The 16,908-nt window shown below is 59.8% G+C and overlaps 3 protein-coding genes across 3 annotated transcripts in view; 1 reads left to right on the top strand and 2 right to left on the bottom strand.

Moving 5' to 3' along the window:
- SCAI (suppressor of cancer cell invasion) overlaps nucleotides 1-2,864 on the bottom strand; it is a 31,758-nt gene extending 28,894 nt beyond the window's left edge. Inside the window, exons 1-2 of the mRNA XM_072352435.1 lie at nucleotides 2,797-2,864; nucleotides 2,643-2,687 (exon numbers count right to left, since the gene is read on the bottom strand). Of these exons, the coding sequence (XP_072208536.1) occupies nucleotides 2,643-2,687; nucleotides 2,797-2,849 (98 nt within the window). The 5' untranslated portion in view covers nucleotides 2,850-2,864. The remainder of the gene's footprint in view (nucleotides 1-2,642; nucleotides 2,688-2,796) is intronic.
- Nucleotides 2,865-3,279: 415 nt separating this feature from the next.
- RPL35 (ribosomal protein L35) lies at nucleotides 3,280-4,694 on the top strand. Its single transcript, XM_072352436.1, has 4 exons — nucleotides 3,280-3,410; nucleotides 3,601-3,737; nucleotides 3,941-4,022; nucleotides 4,482-4,694. Exons 1-4 carry the CDS (start codon nucleotides 3,408-3,410, stop codon nucleotides 4,629-4,631), a joined length of 372 nt encoding a protein of 123 aa, XP_072208537.1. The 5' UTR covers nucleotides 3,280-3,407; the 3' UTR covers nucleotides 4,632-4,694.
- A 5,950-nt stretch (nucleotides 4,695-10,644) lies between these two features.
- On the bottom strand, nucleotides 10,645-16,772 carry OLFML2A (olfactomedin like 2A). Its single transcript, XM_072352911.1, has 8 exons — nucleotides 16,622-16,772; nucleotides 13,440-13,700; nucleotides 13,253-13,360; nucleotides 12,906-13,091; nucleotides 12,567-12,813; nucleotides 12,260-12,478; nucleotides 11,992-12,177; nucleotides 10,645-11,876 (listed from the first exon to the last, which is right to left on the bottom strand). The coding sequence occupies exons 1-8, from the start codon at nucleotides 16,685-16,687 to the stop codon at nucleotides 11,275-11,277; spliced, it is 1,875 nt and encodes a 624-aa protein (XP_072209012.1). The 5' UTR covers nucleotides 16,688-16,772; the 3' UTR covers nucleotides 10,645-11,274.
- Between the last annotated feature and the right edge of the window lie 136 nt (nucleotides 16,773-16,908).

Genomic DNA, 16,908 nt, shown 5'->3' with positions numbered 1-16,908 from the left:
CCGTTACCTGGCAGCAGAGAAATCCCTCTGCTGACTGCTGCTTTAATTATATAGAAAATCAGCTTCTGGTCTGCGTTCCATTATAATAGTAGCAATAATTAAAAGTACTTCAAGTAAGGAGTCCTCTGAACCTGCTGTTCCATCCAGGCTTCTTGGCATCACACACTTCCCTTCTTGACTGATATCCTCAGGGAACCACGCCGATGGTTATTCCGTTCTGCTCCTGTTACAGGACTGAACCGCGCTCTCTCAGTGCATGTAAGCTGCTAGGTAATATTTGTGTTGGCAACTGACTCGCATACTTTATGGAAGCAGACCTCCATCTGACCCTCCACGCAGCTCCCACACGCAACTGGGTCCGCTCCTTCAGACAGCTTCCTTCTGCTGCAACACACACCATTCCTGCTCCCAGCCCATCTGAAAGCTACAAATCCAGAAGAGAGCTGATGTGCTCAGAGCGAGCAGCCTGGCTACAAGAGGCAAGCCTGCAGAATGTCTGTAGACAAACCTACTGAAGGAAATGAGTGCAGAAATTGCATGTAGATGCCCTGGTTTTCCTCCTACAAAGCTCGCTCTAACTAAACAATTCTGTAAAATGAACTATGAAAATCCTGAAAACAAGACACCAACACACAGATTTCTGTGATAAAACTGGTGGCTGCATTTTGCCTTTTTCTCCTTTTTTTGTATTTCTTTCCAAAAATATAGTGAAGCCTTAAATATCTAGGCCGTAACATCACCTCAGAAAACACTTCCACACCAGAACTCTTCCTTCTTGCCTACATGACACTATCCAAAGGAAAAAAACAAGCCAAAATCATGCATCTAGATGATCAAATTCATCTCCGTTACCCATTTACCCTGCGCCTTATCAACAGCTCCATTTAAAGCCAGCAGAGCTAAACCAGAACAAAGCAATGCAGAGAGCAGGAGTGCAACGGCCGCAGTCAGCCCAGGGCTGCAGGCACTGCACGGCAGAGGGAGAAGGCTCTGGTGCCCCATCCCCCACCTCAGCAAATCCATGCCTTCGGTGCAGCGTTAAGGAATACATATCTCAGTGAAGAACTCAGTCAGATTGTGAAGCTTTCCAACATTCTGAATTGCCATTCATTTTTATTATGTCCTTCCGGCAAATAATACAGTCATACAGAAGTGAATAACAACACAAACAAGCTACACACTCTTTCCATCGGTGAATACTTTCAGCATTTTATCTCTAGTAAATTTAGATCCTCAGGTGAACTTGTCAAACCAAGAACATGGAACTGTATCATCCTTACATGTAATGCGTTCCCAACTGTCATCTTTGTGGGAAAAACTTCCAACACCTGGAAGGGAAACAGCTTGTCGACTGACTTTTGACTGCATATTGTACCTACGTTTCCAAATCAAACCATGATGACAGTTGAGTAGCACAGCCGAATATTTCTCCTCTCCATCTGAATTCTGAGAATAGCTTTTTATATTTTCTGCAGCAAAGCACCCAGCTATCCGTATTATTTCAGCAGCCCAGACTGAAAAGAGAATTATGCTCTTCTCATTAAGTGACTCGCCATTTTTCTTAAGAAAACAGAACTCAGTTTATCAACAAATCTCAGAGAGGCCGACTTATCCATCTCCCAGCAACACACCTTTTCTGCCTGGGAGATGGATTACAGCCAGGTTCCACACTCCTCCATCGCTCCCTCCACCGTCTGAGCACAGCCACAGCGGTTACGCAAGGAGGGTTCACCCAGGGTGACAGACAGCACCGCATCCGCCACCTTCCACAGCCACACCACGATGGTCTCCCACCATTCCCAACAACTGCTACCAACGCTGCAGCTTTGCTGCTTGTGGGAACGGTGGGAGGGCATATGCATGCTGGGAGATTCACTTACACCAGCATTATCACCATCATATGGTCCAGTGGTGCCGCTCTGCATCAGCACAACACCGAGAACCACGGCTTGCCTTCAGGCAGCTCTTACAAAATCTGTTTTTTCTATGACAATGGCTCCATTTTGCAGGTTGGAGAGCTAGGATTACTTTGCCTTGATAAGCTCAGAGCCCTATTATAAGACTACAGAAGCCTAATTTAGACAGACAAAAAACACTGTTCTGTACAGTGAGAACTCAAGGCCAGACCTAAACCCGACAGCCTGACAGCGGATGTTTTTTCTGGGGCAGCCTTCAGCCTCCACGATCGCACGGGCAGCGACAGACCCGGAGCGGGGATCGGCTGCGCCCGCGCTCGGCTCCCGGCCCCAAGGGCATTCCGCACCACCTGTGGCCCCGGGCCGCCTCGGTACAGCACAGGAACGCGGTGACGAGCCGCTACGGAGAGCGTAAAACCGGAACGGCTCCGCGACGGCCCCGCCGCGGGCAGCTGGAGCGGAACCCGCTGCACGGGGACGGCATCGCGGCCGCTGCGGAACCGAACCGCCGTGCTGCGCTCGGCCGGCCCCGCGGAGGGAAGGGAGCGACGGTCCGTACGGGGCAGTTCAGACAGTCATAACAGCTGCGATCGTTTGCGAACCGAGGCCTAAACCCCACCGGCGTGTCACGCCGCGGCTCTCCCCCGCCAGACGCAGAGCCCGGTGCCCCCGCCCCTCCGCGGCAACCCACCGGGAGATGGAGACGCCCGCCGCCCGCCGCCTCACCTGAGCTTCCGCTTTCGGCGGGGCTCCTCCGCCGGGCCGGGAGCTCTGCGGGGACGACACAGCGATGAGGGGCGCGCCGCCGCCGGGCCTGCTCTGCTCCGCGCCGCCCGTTCCTGCCCGCCCCGCCCCGACCGCGCCGCTCCGCCCCCCGCACCTGGAGGCCGGGCCGGAGCGGGGCAGGCGCTGCCGGGCCGCTCCTCTCACCATCCGCGCCGCCCCAGGCGAGGCCACCGGCGCCGCGGCCACCGAGGCTCGGGCTGCGCGGAGCGCCGTCGCCGCCTCACGCCGGTCCCGGCCGGCCTCGCTCCGCCCCCGCCCCTTCCCATTGGGCGAGCGACCGGGCCGGCGGCCACGCGGTCCTCCGATTGGCGGAGCGGGCCGTCGCTCTATCGGACCCCTCCCTCTCTGCCGTATCGCCGTTCGGCGGGAGGCGGCCGGTGTGCGGCAGCGCCACCCTGCGGTGAGCCGGGGAAGTGCGCGGACATCTGGGCCGCCCCGCGCCCCGCCCTCACGTTCCCGCCGCTACCGGGGCGCGACCGCCGCACCTCGACCGGAGCCACAACGGCGACCCCGCGCTGACGGCGACCCCGCCGACACCGAAACGCCGCCGCCCCCCGGCGGCCGCTGCCCCCGCCCCGCCAGGGCTGGCCGTGCCCCCGCGGGGGTGTGGCGGCGCGCGGCCCCTCCTCCTTCCCCCGCCCACTCGCGGGCTGTGCCGGTGCCGCCCTTTCCTTTTTCCGCCGGGACGGAGCTGCCGCCGCCATCATGGTGAGTGCTCCGGCCTCTCCACCGCCATCCGCCGCCATCCGCGGGCCCTCGGCCGCCCCCACCGCGTCTCTGGGCTCGGGCTCGCTGCCGTGGCGGGGTGGGGGCGGAGGGGTGAGGGCGGGCGGCGGCGTGGGGCCGCGGGGCGGGGGAGGGCCCGGGATGGGGCTGACGGGCTGCCCGCCTGCCGCAGGCCAAGATCAAGGCCCGAGACCTGCGGGGGAAGAAGAAGGAGGAGCTGTTGAAGCAGCTGGATGACCTCAAGGTGGAACTGTCACAGCTGCGCGTGGCCAAAGTGACGGGCGGGGCCGCCTCCAAGCTGTCCAAAATGTGAGTGGGGGAGCGGGAGCGGGAACGTGGCCTGCGCCGGGGGGAGAGCGGGGCCGGGGCTGCTGCGGCGTCAGGCGGCGTGGAAGCGGCTCGAAGCACGTTAGTTGTGGCGCGGACACGCGCTGGGGGTGCTGTGGGGGCGCTCCTGGTTTGAAATCGCCGCCACCCGCCCCTCTGAGCCGCTCTGTTTTCATCCTTCGCAGCCGCGTGGTGCGTAAGTCCATCGCCAGAGTCCTGACCGTGATCAATCAGACTCAGAAGGAGAACCTGAGGAAGTTCTACAAGGTAAGTCCGCCCTCACACTGCAGTGAGCAGTGCTGTCTGCTCAGTGGGAGCCTGCAGCAGCCTTCCTGAGAGGCATGGCCTGCTTCTGGAAGGAGCAGTTCCTGCAGTACAGATACTCTGTTAGCTAAGTGTTGGTTCTGCTGCAAGCGACTGAGGGGTTCTTTCTCTCAAGGCTCTTTGGTTACTTTACAGATATTACTTGTTAGGGTTCTGGATTACTTAGAATAGGACAAAAATAACGTTCCAAGAGGTATTGGGAACAGGGGCCCTTAGGACCAGTTTCTCATCTGAGTCAAAGAAGTTGGTATCAGCTCATGTTTTGCAGCAGATAGCTCCAGTTAAAAGAAGCTTGAGGTGCTGCAGTGGGTCTTTATGGGCAGCTTGGCTCTCCATGTGCTCACACTTCTAATCCCTACACTGCCTTCTCTTGACTTCAGTTCTTGTTTGTTTTGAAAACAGGGCAAAAAGTACAAGCCTCTTGATCTGCGGCCGAAGAAGACTCGTGCCATGCGACGCAGGTTAAATAAACACGAAGAAAACCTGAAGACCAAAAAACAGCAGCGAAAAGAACGTCTGTACCCTGTCCGGAAATATGCCATCAAGGCATAAGAGTGCAGAAGTTCTTAATTACACTGGCTGGGTATGTGTCATTAAATAGAACTTTGTTTGAAAGGTGTCACTGGTGTTCCCTTGAATAGTGGTGAGATAAAGATGTCATTAGCTCCATGGAGAGACACAGAGGGTTCATGGAGTGCCTGTTTGAGCTTTTACTGTTAATGAATTTACTAACATAATTTACAGGTTAAGATTATTTTTACTCTTTGAAGAGAGAACAGATGAATACAGATACCATGAACCTGGTTCATCTTAACATGTAAGGCAAGAAAATGGAATTTGAGGTTCATTTAAAATCAAAACCACAGTTTACAGTAAGCTGGGATTCATTGGTAAAGGAGCATTTTTGTCTTGTGCCAGTAATGTGCTGTGGGGGTAAGCTGCTTTGCTGAGGGGTCTTAGTGGACTTCTTGAAACTGAAGACTTGCATGGTCACCTGGAAAGCTGAGCTGTCACTTGTACTGCAGCCACTAGTTTTTTAGTAGTATCTCAGGGCAGCAGAGCAAGGCCTTCTGGTCTTGGAGAAAAGGAGACCTGACAACTGCAGCATTGTAGCTGAAATCTTGTCTTTACAGTATTTCCTAGAGGATCCAGCCTGCTGTACGGAGCCTGGTTAGGAGGATTGTTTCAGATGTGACAAAGCATGCTATAGGATCATTAACTGAACCAGTAAGGAAGCATTTACATTTCTTTGGAGTTCAGCACATAAGCACTGACTTCTGGGGTTCAGCAGTACACTGTTCTGTGCTGCTGTCGTTACACAGCATCACAAGTGTTAGATAGCAGATCTCAAGCCTCACATAAAGCCAAAAGGTCTGTTGTAAGATACGCACGTTAAGTCGTAGCAGCACCTTCCTTCCAGGTGTTTGGTGCAGGGCTGCAGAGGGACTGCAGCAGGTGCCTGCAGGCAGTGGCCTCCACGAGCTATTGTGAAATCTGCAGGCTGATGCTGCGTTTACCCAGAGAGTTAAGAATATAAAGATGACCCGTTTCTAATAGCATGCAAGGTATTTCTTTTGAATGAGCATTGTTTTGCCAGGCCATTGCTAGCATGCAAGATGGGAAAGGAGAAAATGTGGTTACAGTTGAAGAGTTAGGAAAATGTAGGGGGCATGAAAGTTTCTGACCAAGGGTTCCTTCTGTGTGTGTGTGTGTGGAGGCTGATTGCAATGAAACAAAATACAGCAGACAGGGCAGAAGAAGCTGGTTTGACCAGAATATTGTTACCCTGGGAGTTTCTAGGCACTCCCATCTCACAGCTCCAAAGTTTAACCTGTGAAGCACAGAACTGGTTAAATGCATTTTCTGTTCCCTGCTGGAGTCCTTCGGAGTCCAGCGCTCTGATTCTACAGGCCTTTTTTGGTTCTGATGTAAGGAAGAGTTGCCCGGTGCTGTAATGCAGTGATGGCTTGTGTTAGAGAAGCTGATGTATTCAGACAGGAGAAATTCTCTGCCCATCAGGGAGTCCTTACAAAAGATTGGATCCAGATTCTGTTCAGAGAAAAGATCTTAATTCTGCTCACTGAACTCAGCATACATATGAAAGATTTTTAAGCCTCAAATAAATTGTAACCAGAGAGAGGTCTAATGATGTGTGGTAAAGCGAATTCCCCATATACTGAGCTCTTGGGAGGGATAGCTTTACAATGATGCTAATATTGGCTGTGTGATAGCTTTGTTCAGAGCTTATTGTGGATGTGAATATATGTTTAGCTCTAAAGGAGACCCAGCCAGGCAAGCTGTGGGCTCAGGTCCTGCAGGGGTCCAGGCTGCACGCTTGAAGATGGAATATTGCGTGTGGAAGCTTGGGCTCTGTGAGGCTGATACATTACCTAAACAGAGGTGGGGTCACAAGGTAGGTTGCTTCCCATTTCTGAACACCCTGCAGTGGCCACCAGCAGCCTGCTCAGAGAAACAGCAGCTTTTGACCAGTCCCAGGAAGCCAATGCCTGAATGGGGAGGGAGAGGCTGCTCCTGTGTCCTGGCAATGGGGCAGGCTGGTGAGTTTGGACTTTTTTGGAGAGGCGTCCTGTGTCCCAGCACTGCGAGGGGCAGCACTAAGCCTGGTGGCTCTTAGCATTCCTGTCATGGAGGAGCAGACCCAGGTAATGAGGTAATGAAGTTTCCCTGATGGCCCACAAGTCCTGTCCTGAGCAGTGGGGTGTCAATTCCAGACCCATGTGTGACCCCAGGAGCCGACTGCCTGCCAGGGAGCAGCAGCTGTGGTGTGGTTTGAAAGACGGGGAGAAGCTGAATGCAGTGCTGGTGGCAGCTTCAGAGTACGGGTCAAGTGATGTGGCTGCTGCTGTCTGCCCCCAGCCAGGGATGTGACAGCAGCACTGCTTAGGGAGGATCTTTAGAGGAGATCCAACGGGCTGTCATTAACGCGCCATTTACCAGTTGGTAACAGGGAGAAAAAACTTAATTACCAGGCACTGAATATCCGAGGGGAAGTCACAGGTTTGGACAGCACGGCTGTGCCCAGAGATGACAACGTGCTGCTGACCTGCGGAGACAAAATTAGCAGCAGCTTGAAGCTGCCATCTCCGAAGGTCTGCAGTCAGAGAGCAGTGTGCTGCTGTTTGTGTTCCTGCAGTTCCACGAGGTGCAGTTATGAGCCTAATTCACTTCCCAGAGCACACTGCTTCTGCTAAGGGTTCAGGTAGGGTTCATTTGTTACTGCTGTCAGAACAGAAAGGACGGGTGTCCCCAACCTTCGTCCTGAGCTTTGCGGGGCTGTCAGCAGTTTGCGCTTGTTCCCCTTTACCTGAGAGTCCCAGAGCACGGCCGTGTCGTCCCAGCTCCGTGACAGCCGCTGTTTGCCGTCGTGGCTGAAGCACGCGCGCTCCTGCAGGGTCCTGTGAGGGCAGGCGGTACGGCCGCGGAAGACGCGGCGCTGCGCAACCGCCACGTGCGAGCGGTGCGGTCCCGCGAAGCGCCGGCAGAGGTGGCAGCCGGGGGAGAAGCGGCGGTGGTTCGCGGGCCCTGCGAGGAAGGAAGAGGAGGATCCTGCAGCGGGGTCTGCTGGCGCGGGGTTCCCTCTTTCCGGCGGGGAGGGTCCACCCAGCGGGAGCGAGGAGCGGGACCCGCGCCCGCCTTCCCCCCGTCTCCCCGCAGCCGCGTTTCGGCCTCGTGACGGAGCGGCTGCCGCGCCGTGCCGGCTCTGACCGCGGGGCGGCACCCGCGGGGCTGTGGCGGAGCGCCCCTCCCGAGCAGCCGCCCGCCGGGCCGCGTGACTCCGCTCCATCGCTCTCGGCGGCTGCGGAGCCGGCGGTGCGGGGTGGGCGAGGCGGGAGAGGAGCTGCGGAGCGTGCCGGCCGGGCAGGAAGGCAGGACGGCTCCCGAAGGCTGTGGGTGCGGTAGGGATGTGCCTACAAGGTGCGCTGGGAAGCCCCCCCCGTGCCGCTGCAGAGACTGAGCTCAGGCCCTCACGTAGCGGGGACAGTGCGGACAGAAGGGTCAGGGAGGGCAGTAAAAATAGACTGCTGCAGCTGGCTCCAGCTTCGAGGCACGTCTGCAATGTGGGCACAGCACCAGGGCATGCTCCCATCTGCTGCCTGACACGCTCTGCTCATTCCCCAGATCAGCAGCCCAGACCAGAGGTAAGATGTGAGGGAAGGGCTGATTGCCTCTGTCGAATTCTCCGAGCACTGCGGATCCCATCAGCACAGCACTGCAGCCGCACGACTCCCAGCGATGCCCATTGCGGGGCTGTGTATGGCAGGTGGCCATGGAAGCGTGCTCTTCACCCTGCAGGAGGAGGAGCAGCCTTCCTTGTGTGGCCCGGGGCGGCATGGCTGGCAGAGCAGGAAATGGCAGCTGTGGACGTGGGGCTCTGGAGTTGGAATGAGGGCTGAGCTGCTTGGAATGGGGTTGATTCCCTCCAGGGGTCCCGCTGTGCCTGGCACTACAGATCCAGGCAGGCACCAACCCTGCAGCAGCTGCCGTAGGGCTGGCTCCAGTTGGGAAAGCACGTGGAGTGAGGCCTATGCTGAGCATGGCACCCTGCACTGCATCCTGCACACAGACCAGCCAGTAACTGAGAAGAAAGCAGAGAGGGCTAAGGGGAACTGGGGCTTGTTTGCTTCACCCATCCTGCCAGCCCCCTCAGGACTGGTGTGTGCCCTGCAGACCAGAGGGTGTTTGTGGAGCAAAGGAGGCCGAGCACGCAGCCACCTCCTACCCAGCCTCGGCCACCCTTCCCCAGGTGCTGCATCACCATGGCCTCAGGCCCTGCAGTCCCACCATGTCCCCATCTCAAGCTTCATTTGCTGCTCGCTGCCACGCAGAGAGATTTTAATCTCTTAATCACGTTATGAGCAGAGGTGGTGCTGGGCACACACAGGAGGAATGTCTGGAAGTCAGCTGCATCTGGCGCAGCAGGAGCCCGTCCTGTCCCAGCCACGTGTCACCACCGCAGCCTGCCTGGTGGCATCTGTCCCACTTCGCCTTGCCTGGCCAGCAGCATGAGGACGAGTGACACTGTGCAGGCTGGAGGCAGGCAGAGCAGCTCTGTGGTGGTGGCAGCACCCAGGGAGGTTTCAGGCATCACTGAGCTGGGTGTCCCAGCCCTGAGCAGGCGCCGAGAGGCGGCTCTGTGGCTGCGGCTGCAGGGGATTGCATGGCACATAATAACAGAGAAAGGCATCGGGGTGACTTAGGTTGAGAAAAAGACACAGAGCGGTGGGGGGCCGGGGAAGCCTGAAGAACACATCATAATAACCCCTCGGGGAGACAAAGGTCCTTTGTTTTTGTTCACTGCTGGTGCTGTGTCAGGCAGCAGGGATGCTTTGCAACGCCCACACAGCGCAAAGCCCCGGGATGGGGTGGTCAGCAGCAAACTGTAGATCTACGGGACCGGGATGTGGTGCCCATGTGAGACACGCAGCCATTGGGGAAGGACTGATCTCAGTGAACGTCCGTCATTTGCACGCAGAGTTCCTTGTTATCCCGGTGTTAATGGCAGCCCGGGCGTGCTCTCAGAGGGGCGCTTCGCAGGAGGCCTCGCGGCTGCAATTAGCCAGCGCTGCCCTCCAGCCACGCGGTTCTCATTAACCTCACCCTGCGAACTCCCCACTCCCCGCCCCTTCGGGCCCCGGCTCCCTCCTCTCTCCTGGCTCCGGGCAGCGGGACGGAGGCGCTGCACGCGGGTGCCGTGCGGGTACCCACAGCGTGGGTGGGAGGGCTGCGGCCGGGGACGCGGTGCGGCCGTGCTTCGTTTTTACTGGTTTCTTTCCCGGACGGAATGGAGGGATGCCCCCAACTCCAAACCCGTCGCTGGATTCGTGCAGCAAGAGAGCATAGAGCAGAACGGCAGCCCCCGCGGAAGAACAACAAAGCCCTGGAATTAGAGATGTGCTGGGAGTTTACTTTACTGCAAAAAAATGTCAGAAATCTGTATTGTTTGGACAGGGATTTGCCGGGGATCGTTAGATAAAAGCCTGGCAGGGACCCAGCCAGGGGGGAAACAGTCAGCCGGCTCCTTTCCCGCGGTGGGGACTGGCGGCTGAGCGGGGGGATGCGCCGCACCGCGCTGCACTGCCTGGCGGTGGCTGTTGGGCTCCGGGCAGGGCAGAACGTCCTGCGGCCCCGGGACGGTGCCGGGCTGCCATCCCGGGCTGTTCCCGGCAGGAAGCTTCAGCCGTGCCCTGGACGTGCGCTCTGCCGGGGCTGCTCTGACCCCTTTGCTCCCCGGGGCCCCCTGGCAGCGTCTCACTTGCCAAATTTTGCAGTGCGTTGGGGCAGCTGCGGCCTCCTGTGCCCACGCTCAGCTGTTCTCTCAGTTCAGGTTTTAGTGAGAGCGGATTTCCTGGCACCATCCCAGCTCCCAGACGTTTCTCCTCAGGCTGCAGCTCCGACCTGGAAACAGCTTCGACCTCTTTTTTTTTTCCTCAGGATGAGCCAGGCTGTGCTCCCGGTGCTCAGTGCCTGTGGGATGCAGCCATGGCACAGCTGCCAGATGCCAGCCCAGCCTGGCTTTGGAAGGAACAACACAGGCAGACGACGTGGCTTTATATCTGTTACTTTTTAATACTGTTCACTTCTAAATTGACAGAAACCAAGCCAAGCAATCCAGGGCGCTTGCCCTGCCTGGGGAGGAGCACGAAGGCTGCAGCTCCCTGGCCATGTGCCCGTCCCAGCCTGGTGCTGGGTTCAGGCAGGGCAGAGCATCACACCAACGGCTGCTCTGCGCCAGCGCACAGATCCTGTGAATGCATTTAAATAACAAGCTAATGAGCTGCAAAAGCAAAGGCATCTTAATTATGTCTTCTAAAATAGCAATCAGTGGCTGTTCCTCCCAGCGAGGCAGCACCCAAGTTGCACCTGCCCTGCAGGACATGGTCCTGCGTGGGCCAAGAGCACCCAGGGCTGCAGCAGGAGAGGGGCCAGGCTGGGTGCAGCCGCTCAGTGCTGGGGTGGGTGCCCGGTGTGGGGACACACAGGACTGAGCTCCTTGGGCTTCCAGAGCCGCCAGAGGTGGGACGCAGCCCTGCAGCCCCAGCAGCCACCACGTCGTGGGGGTGACCCTTCACCCTGGGGCTCCCCCAGCCCAGTCCCAGCGTGCAGCACAGTGTGGGGCTTCTGGGTGGAGGGGGCTCTCAGGGAGCTGGGCTGTCCCCGCAGCCCCGGCCAGCACTCAGACCACAAAGTGCAGCCGGTATGTCATCTGGTGGCCGTTGTCCCAGGCGTAGAGCACCTTCTCCTTGGGGTTGTAGTCAACCTGTGTGGTGAAGGCGTACTCGTTGAGGAAGGGCAGCCGCAGCTCTGCCTCGGTGTCCGTGTGCGTGTCGAAGGCATAGGAGATCTGGCCCTCCTTCTGGCTGGAGGTGTCCACGGCGTACAGGATGCCACAGATGATGAAGCAGTTCCCATAAGCATTGCGCTTCAGCCCCGTCCTCCAGGTGGTCTCCCTGCGCACCGACAGGTCCCCAGGGTCCAGGCGGCTCAACACGATCACCTCCTGCTGCGTGTAGTCATCATCTGCTGAGGGATAGATGACCCAGAGCCCGCTCTCATCCACTGCAAAGTCGATGTCTGAGTGCCCCCTCCACTTCCAGGGTGTCGTGTCCTCGTACACCACGTCGTGCAGCAGCGCCCAGCCTGCCACGTAGCGCTCCTTCAGGTCGTACTTGATGATGTTCTTGGTGAAGGCACGGTTGTAGTAGAAGGCGCCATGGTACACCACGTGCCCTGTGCCGATCCAGTTGTAGGGCAGCTTGTAGAGGTTGCTCCAGCGGCCTGGGAGGGGTAGGAAGTGTTCAGATCTCCTGGTGACAACGGTCCAGGCACAGAGCTATGCCCCATGCTGGGGGCACAGAGAGCCTGGGAGCCCCGTGCCACCACCAGCCCTCACCCTGCTTGAAGTTCTCCAGGCTCCTGAACTCCACCAGGCTATTGCCATAGTAGTAGTTGGTGACGTAGATGCGGTCATCCTTGGCCGCCGGGTCCTTCATCCAGGCCCCTTCATTGCGCCCATAGCTGTGGTGCTCCATCGGGGGGTCCACTGAGCGAATGGTGCCTTCACACTCCACCTCCTTCACTGCGGAGGGAGGAGGAGGGGAGGAAGGCTCAGTACTGCCTGGGATTGTTTGGAACTGCCCACACCACACACCTTCACCCACCTCTGTTGGGCACTTCAGGGCCCCCAGTGCTGACAGCCCCATCCCCGAGGGCAGTGCCAGGGGGGTTATGGGCAGCAGTGCGTGGGGCTGGGGCAGTGCTGGGTGCAACTGTGGTGTGGGGCACCGGGGGCTCTGCACGTGTGCTGGGCTGAGCTGGGGTGTCTGCGAGGCTCCGCTCCTCCTGCCACTCGGGCACGGCCACCACCCTGGATGGGCTTTCTGTGTGGACACATGGTGGGGTCAGCGCTGGCCTTGGGGAGCCATGGGATGGTGCCCACAGCCCCACAACCCCACCCTGAGCACTCACCACGGCTGCTGGCCGCCCTCTGCCCCTCTTCCACCTGCCCAGCCTTGTAGTAGGTGATGCCCCGCACCACAGTCTGCTGCTGCGCAGGCAGCTTGGGCTTGGCCGTGGGCTGCAGGCCCCCTCTTTTGGCGTTTTCCTTCTTAGGCTTCTCAGGCTTTAGTGGTTTCTCCTTGGGTGTGCGGGCAGGCAGTGCCTTGCGGACAGCAGGGAACCGCGCCGTCTCCTTCCCACGGCCACCTGCCGTGTCCTGGGAGAGCCTGGTCAGAGCCCTCCAACCCCTCCCCACGACGGAGCTGTGGGCACTGCTGCAAGCCTGCGGCATGGCAGGGCTGGGGGTACCTGTGCCTTGCTGTCGGGAGTGGCAGCAGCATCCTTCTGCAGCAGCTGATAGCCCAGGTTGGAGATCTCCTTCTTGATGCTGATCATGATGTCAGAGTAGTTCTCATAGCGCTTCATCTGGTCGGCGAGGTGCAGGACGCTCTCCTTCATGATGTTGTTGTCCCGGCTCAGGTTGGTCTTGATGGTCTAGGAGAGAAACAGAGAGGGAGAGGAGATGGAAAGGAGGTGCAAAGCTCCACAGAGGAGCCCGCAGCATCCCCAGAGAACCCGAGCACTCAAGTGACACCTGGCCACAGACTGTGGTGCTGCCGGGCTGGGTGCGGGCACACAGTGGGGAAGGTGTTCACCTCCTCCAGCGTGTTCATCTGGGCCACCACCTTACTGATGTAGGAGTGCACCTTCATCAGGTCCATGCTGTACAGCGTTCCCTCCAGGAGGTCCACCATAGACTGCAGCTGTAGGGGGAGAGCCAGACTGGGGTGGGGAGCACAGGGTCCCAACCCATGGCTGCGGTGCCTTGGGGCCGGGAGCTACCTTGAAGAGCTCGGGTGCCTGCTTCTTCAGCTTCTCCATCTTCCACTCGTTCTCGCAGGGGTTGAGCGAGGAGGGCGGCGCGGTGCAGGAGCACTTGCAGTCAACCCCCGAGCTCACCGTCTCCACCGTGTAGAAGTCCTCCACACGCGCACTGCCATTCCTGACGCGGCTGCAGGCATCCTTGCTGAGTGGCCGCAGGATGCACTTGCAGCGGCAGTCGGAGCCCTCGGAGGTCATCCGCACCTGGTCCTCTCCCAGCGCCTGGGTGGATGCAGTGGGGGGGATCCCGTGGGGCCAACAGCCACCGCTGGGCCCCTTCCACTGCACATCCCTCCCCAGAGGCTCCTGGCCTCAGGCCATGGTCCAACCCAGGCTGCTCCTCCACCCGAGTGACAGTGACAAAGCCCAGAGCCCCTTGCCCACACAGCAGAACAGCGTGTGCCTAGGAACAGGGTGTCCACTCTTGCTGCCATCTCCCAGCTGCTGGCCAGCCCCAGGCAGGCTGCTCTGTCCTCATGTGCTGTAGCATGGCCGGGGGGGCCATGGAGCTCACACCCCACACAGGGCCGATTGTTCACACTGAGCTGCAGCCGCCCCGGGGTGAGCTCGGCTCTGTGGATGGGGTCCCCCATGGCCCACGGCGCATCAAGGGCTCCCTTGTTCCCACACAAGGCCCTGATGCACGCTAGTGAGCCTGGGGTGCTGTTGTCTGCCTTTTCCAGATAAGGAGCTGCTCTCTCCCCAGCCATGCTTGGGAACAATGCTCCCAGCATGAGAGCTCAGCGATGCCGTGCGTCACCCAGTGCGGAGGTGGCTGCACTGTGGGTTTGGAATGGGGAACACCACTTGCTCCTGTCCTGCACTGCTCGCCACATGCTGTGAGCAGGGCTGTGAGCTGCAGCACAGCAGCTGCAGCTGAGATTTCCCCACCCTGGGCCAGCACCACAGCGGAGTGACGCCAATGGAGCAGAGAGTGGAGCCTGTTCCCTCTCACACCCATCCATGTGAAAAAAACTTTGTCCACGCTGGTTTTGGCTGAGACATTGGCTTGGAAAAAGTGGTTTGTGTGTGTGCTGCAGGCTGTGCTGCAGGCTGTGCTGCAGGCTGTGCTGCTGGCTGCCCAAAGGGCACACACTTCCCTGGAGGTCAGCAGGTAGCAGGACCTCCTCTCAGGAACCCATCCTGGAAACACTCTGTGGGGCAGTAGGACAGTGCCAGGGCTCCCAAACACAGCTCCAGTGGGGAGGGGGAGTGCCTGCAGTGACCAGCACACCGATCGCTTCCACTGCCACTTCTCCTGTCTGTGTCCTGGTGAGCCCTTCGGTGAGGGAATGCAGAGCCCAGTGCTGCTCTGGAGCTCAGGAAAGAGCAAACCCCAGGTGATGGGTGTCTGCTGGGACTCTGGGGTTGGGCCAAGTGGGCACCTAGCTGGGTTGGCCAAGGTCTGACCTGAGCTCAGCACACCCCATGGTGCCCATGGGCAGGAGCAAGTCCTGGTACGGTGTGGGGAAGGCAGTGTTGGAACCTCTGGGAGCATGAGGACCCTGAGGCCATGGGATCAGTGTGACTCACTCTGGGAACACCCGGTGGCAGGGCTGGGACATGGCTTTAACTCTTGTTGTCCCATCCTCCACACCCCAGGAGTGCAGTGTGGCGTGGGAAAGGGCAGTGCCGCTGCATTTTGCCAGCACTGTGCCTTTCCGACCCAGTGGTGGCTGAGAACAGTGACCAGCACTGCTCCCTTGGCCACACCAGTAGCGGGAGGCTCTCCTTCCTGAGGTTGCAGCGAAGCCCCCCCCTGTTTTTGCATTTCTTTTCATAGGGAAACGAAGGATTCGGCAGCTGGGAGGAAACCTTCGGGCTGCTGGCAGTGCTGCAAATGGAACAGGATCTCGTCAACCTCTCGGCAGGGCGCCGCGGGCAGCGAGGGGATGTGGGCAGGGAGCGGATCCCCTTAGCAAACACTGCCGCTCCAAGCCCCGCTGACCTCCCCATGGCCGTGTCAGCACTTGTGCAAACAGGAGGGAGAGCTGCGAGCTTCATCCCTCCATCTCTGCGTGGGCTGAGCCAGCAGCACAGCCCTCGCAGACAGGGAGCCCTGCTGCTGGCTCAGCCCGTGCAGAAATCCACATGCGCAGCGGCATCCCAAAACTATGAGCGCAGCAGCCCCAGCTCTCGCAGTCGTGCACCTTCCAGCCGATGGCAGCTTCCCGTGGGAGCAGAGCAGGCCGTGCCATTTCCCTCCCATCGCTTCTTGGCAGCACTGCTCTGGGGAGGAACGGGGCTCAGCGTCACGCTTAGGTGGGGCGTGCACAGCGCCGGATCGCTGCTGTGCGTTGTTTGCGCTGCCCGCGGGGTTGAGCAAACCGAGGTGGGAAGCGACACTAGCTCCTAAAGCCAGGCAACAAGCGAGCTCCCGTCGCACGGGCGGTAACGTTAATCCCTGTTCTGCCCGCTCAACAGCTTCCTTAAACAGGAACCGTGTGTTCTATTTATACATGAAAGGTTATAAACAAGGAAGTCTTAAAAGAAGGTCCTCTCACTGCGGAGTTCGGAGTCAGAAGCATCAGCGGCAGAGCGGGCGGTGCTGCCGGGACCGGCGGACACCCGGCGGTTCCGTGGGGCGGCCGCAGCCCCGCTTCCCCGTGCCGTGAGCCGAGGAACGTTCCCAGAGCTGCTCGCGATTCTGGGACCTACGCAAAAGCGCTCACACGAGCGCGTGCTGAAAGAAGGACCGCTGAATTTGTGCCGTGTGCTGAAAGAGGGACCTTCGGCAACGAGCGCCGGGCAGCGTTCGCCGCGATGCGATTTCTGCTGGGGGGGCGTGCGCGGTGAGCGGCTCCGCGGGGGAACCCCGCCGTTCTCCGTCCTCGGCCGCTCGGCACAACGCGGCCCCGACGCGCGGAGCTGGGAGGGAGGCGACCGCGGGGCGCGGCGGCGTGCGGGGCTCAGAACCGCCGAGTTCTGCGTGGGGAGCCGCCCCGCACGGCGCAGCCGACGCCGCACCGCGCGAACCCCGCGCCGTCTGCATCCCGAGCGGCGCACGGGGCGCTCCCTCTCCCGGGCTCCGCTCGCGGCGCCGATCCCCGCCCGACGGCTCCCTGGGCTCCGCCCGCGCCGCGCACCTGAGCCCCGCGCGCTCCCGCCCCTCTCCCGTCCGCTCCGTCCCGGCCGCTCCTTACCGTGACGGCGCCGCGCGCCGCGGCCAACGCCGGCAGCAGCAGAGCCGGCAGCAGCAGCGCCCGCATGGCGAGAGCGGCGCCGAGCGCCCGCACCGAGGGCCCGCTCCGCCCGGCCCGCGCGGGGAGGAGCCGCCCCGCCCCGGCCCCGCGGCGGCCCCGGCCCCGAGCTGCGCCTCGTCCGGCCCCGGCGGAGCGTCCGATACCCGCCCCGGGGCCGGACGGCCTCGCGCCGCCCGCGTCCGCCCCGCCCCGCCCCGCCCCGCGACACCGCCCCCCGCCCGGCAGCC

This window comes from Excalfactoria chinensis, chromosome 18, assembly GCF_039878825.1.
Source record: "Excalfactoria chinensis isolate bCotChi1 chromosome 18, bCotChi1.hap2, whole genome shotgun sequence".
Lineage (NCBI taxonomy): Eukaryota > Metazoa > Chordata > Aves > Galliformes > Phasianidae > Excalfactoria > Excalfactoria chinensis.
The sequence above is the reverse complement of the archived record's forward strand: the minus strand, read 5'-3'. Positions and strand labels throughout refer to the sequence as shown.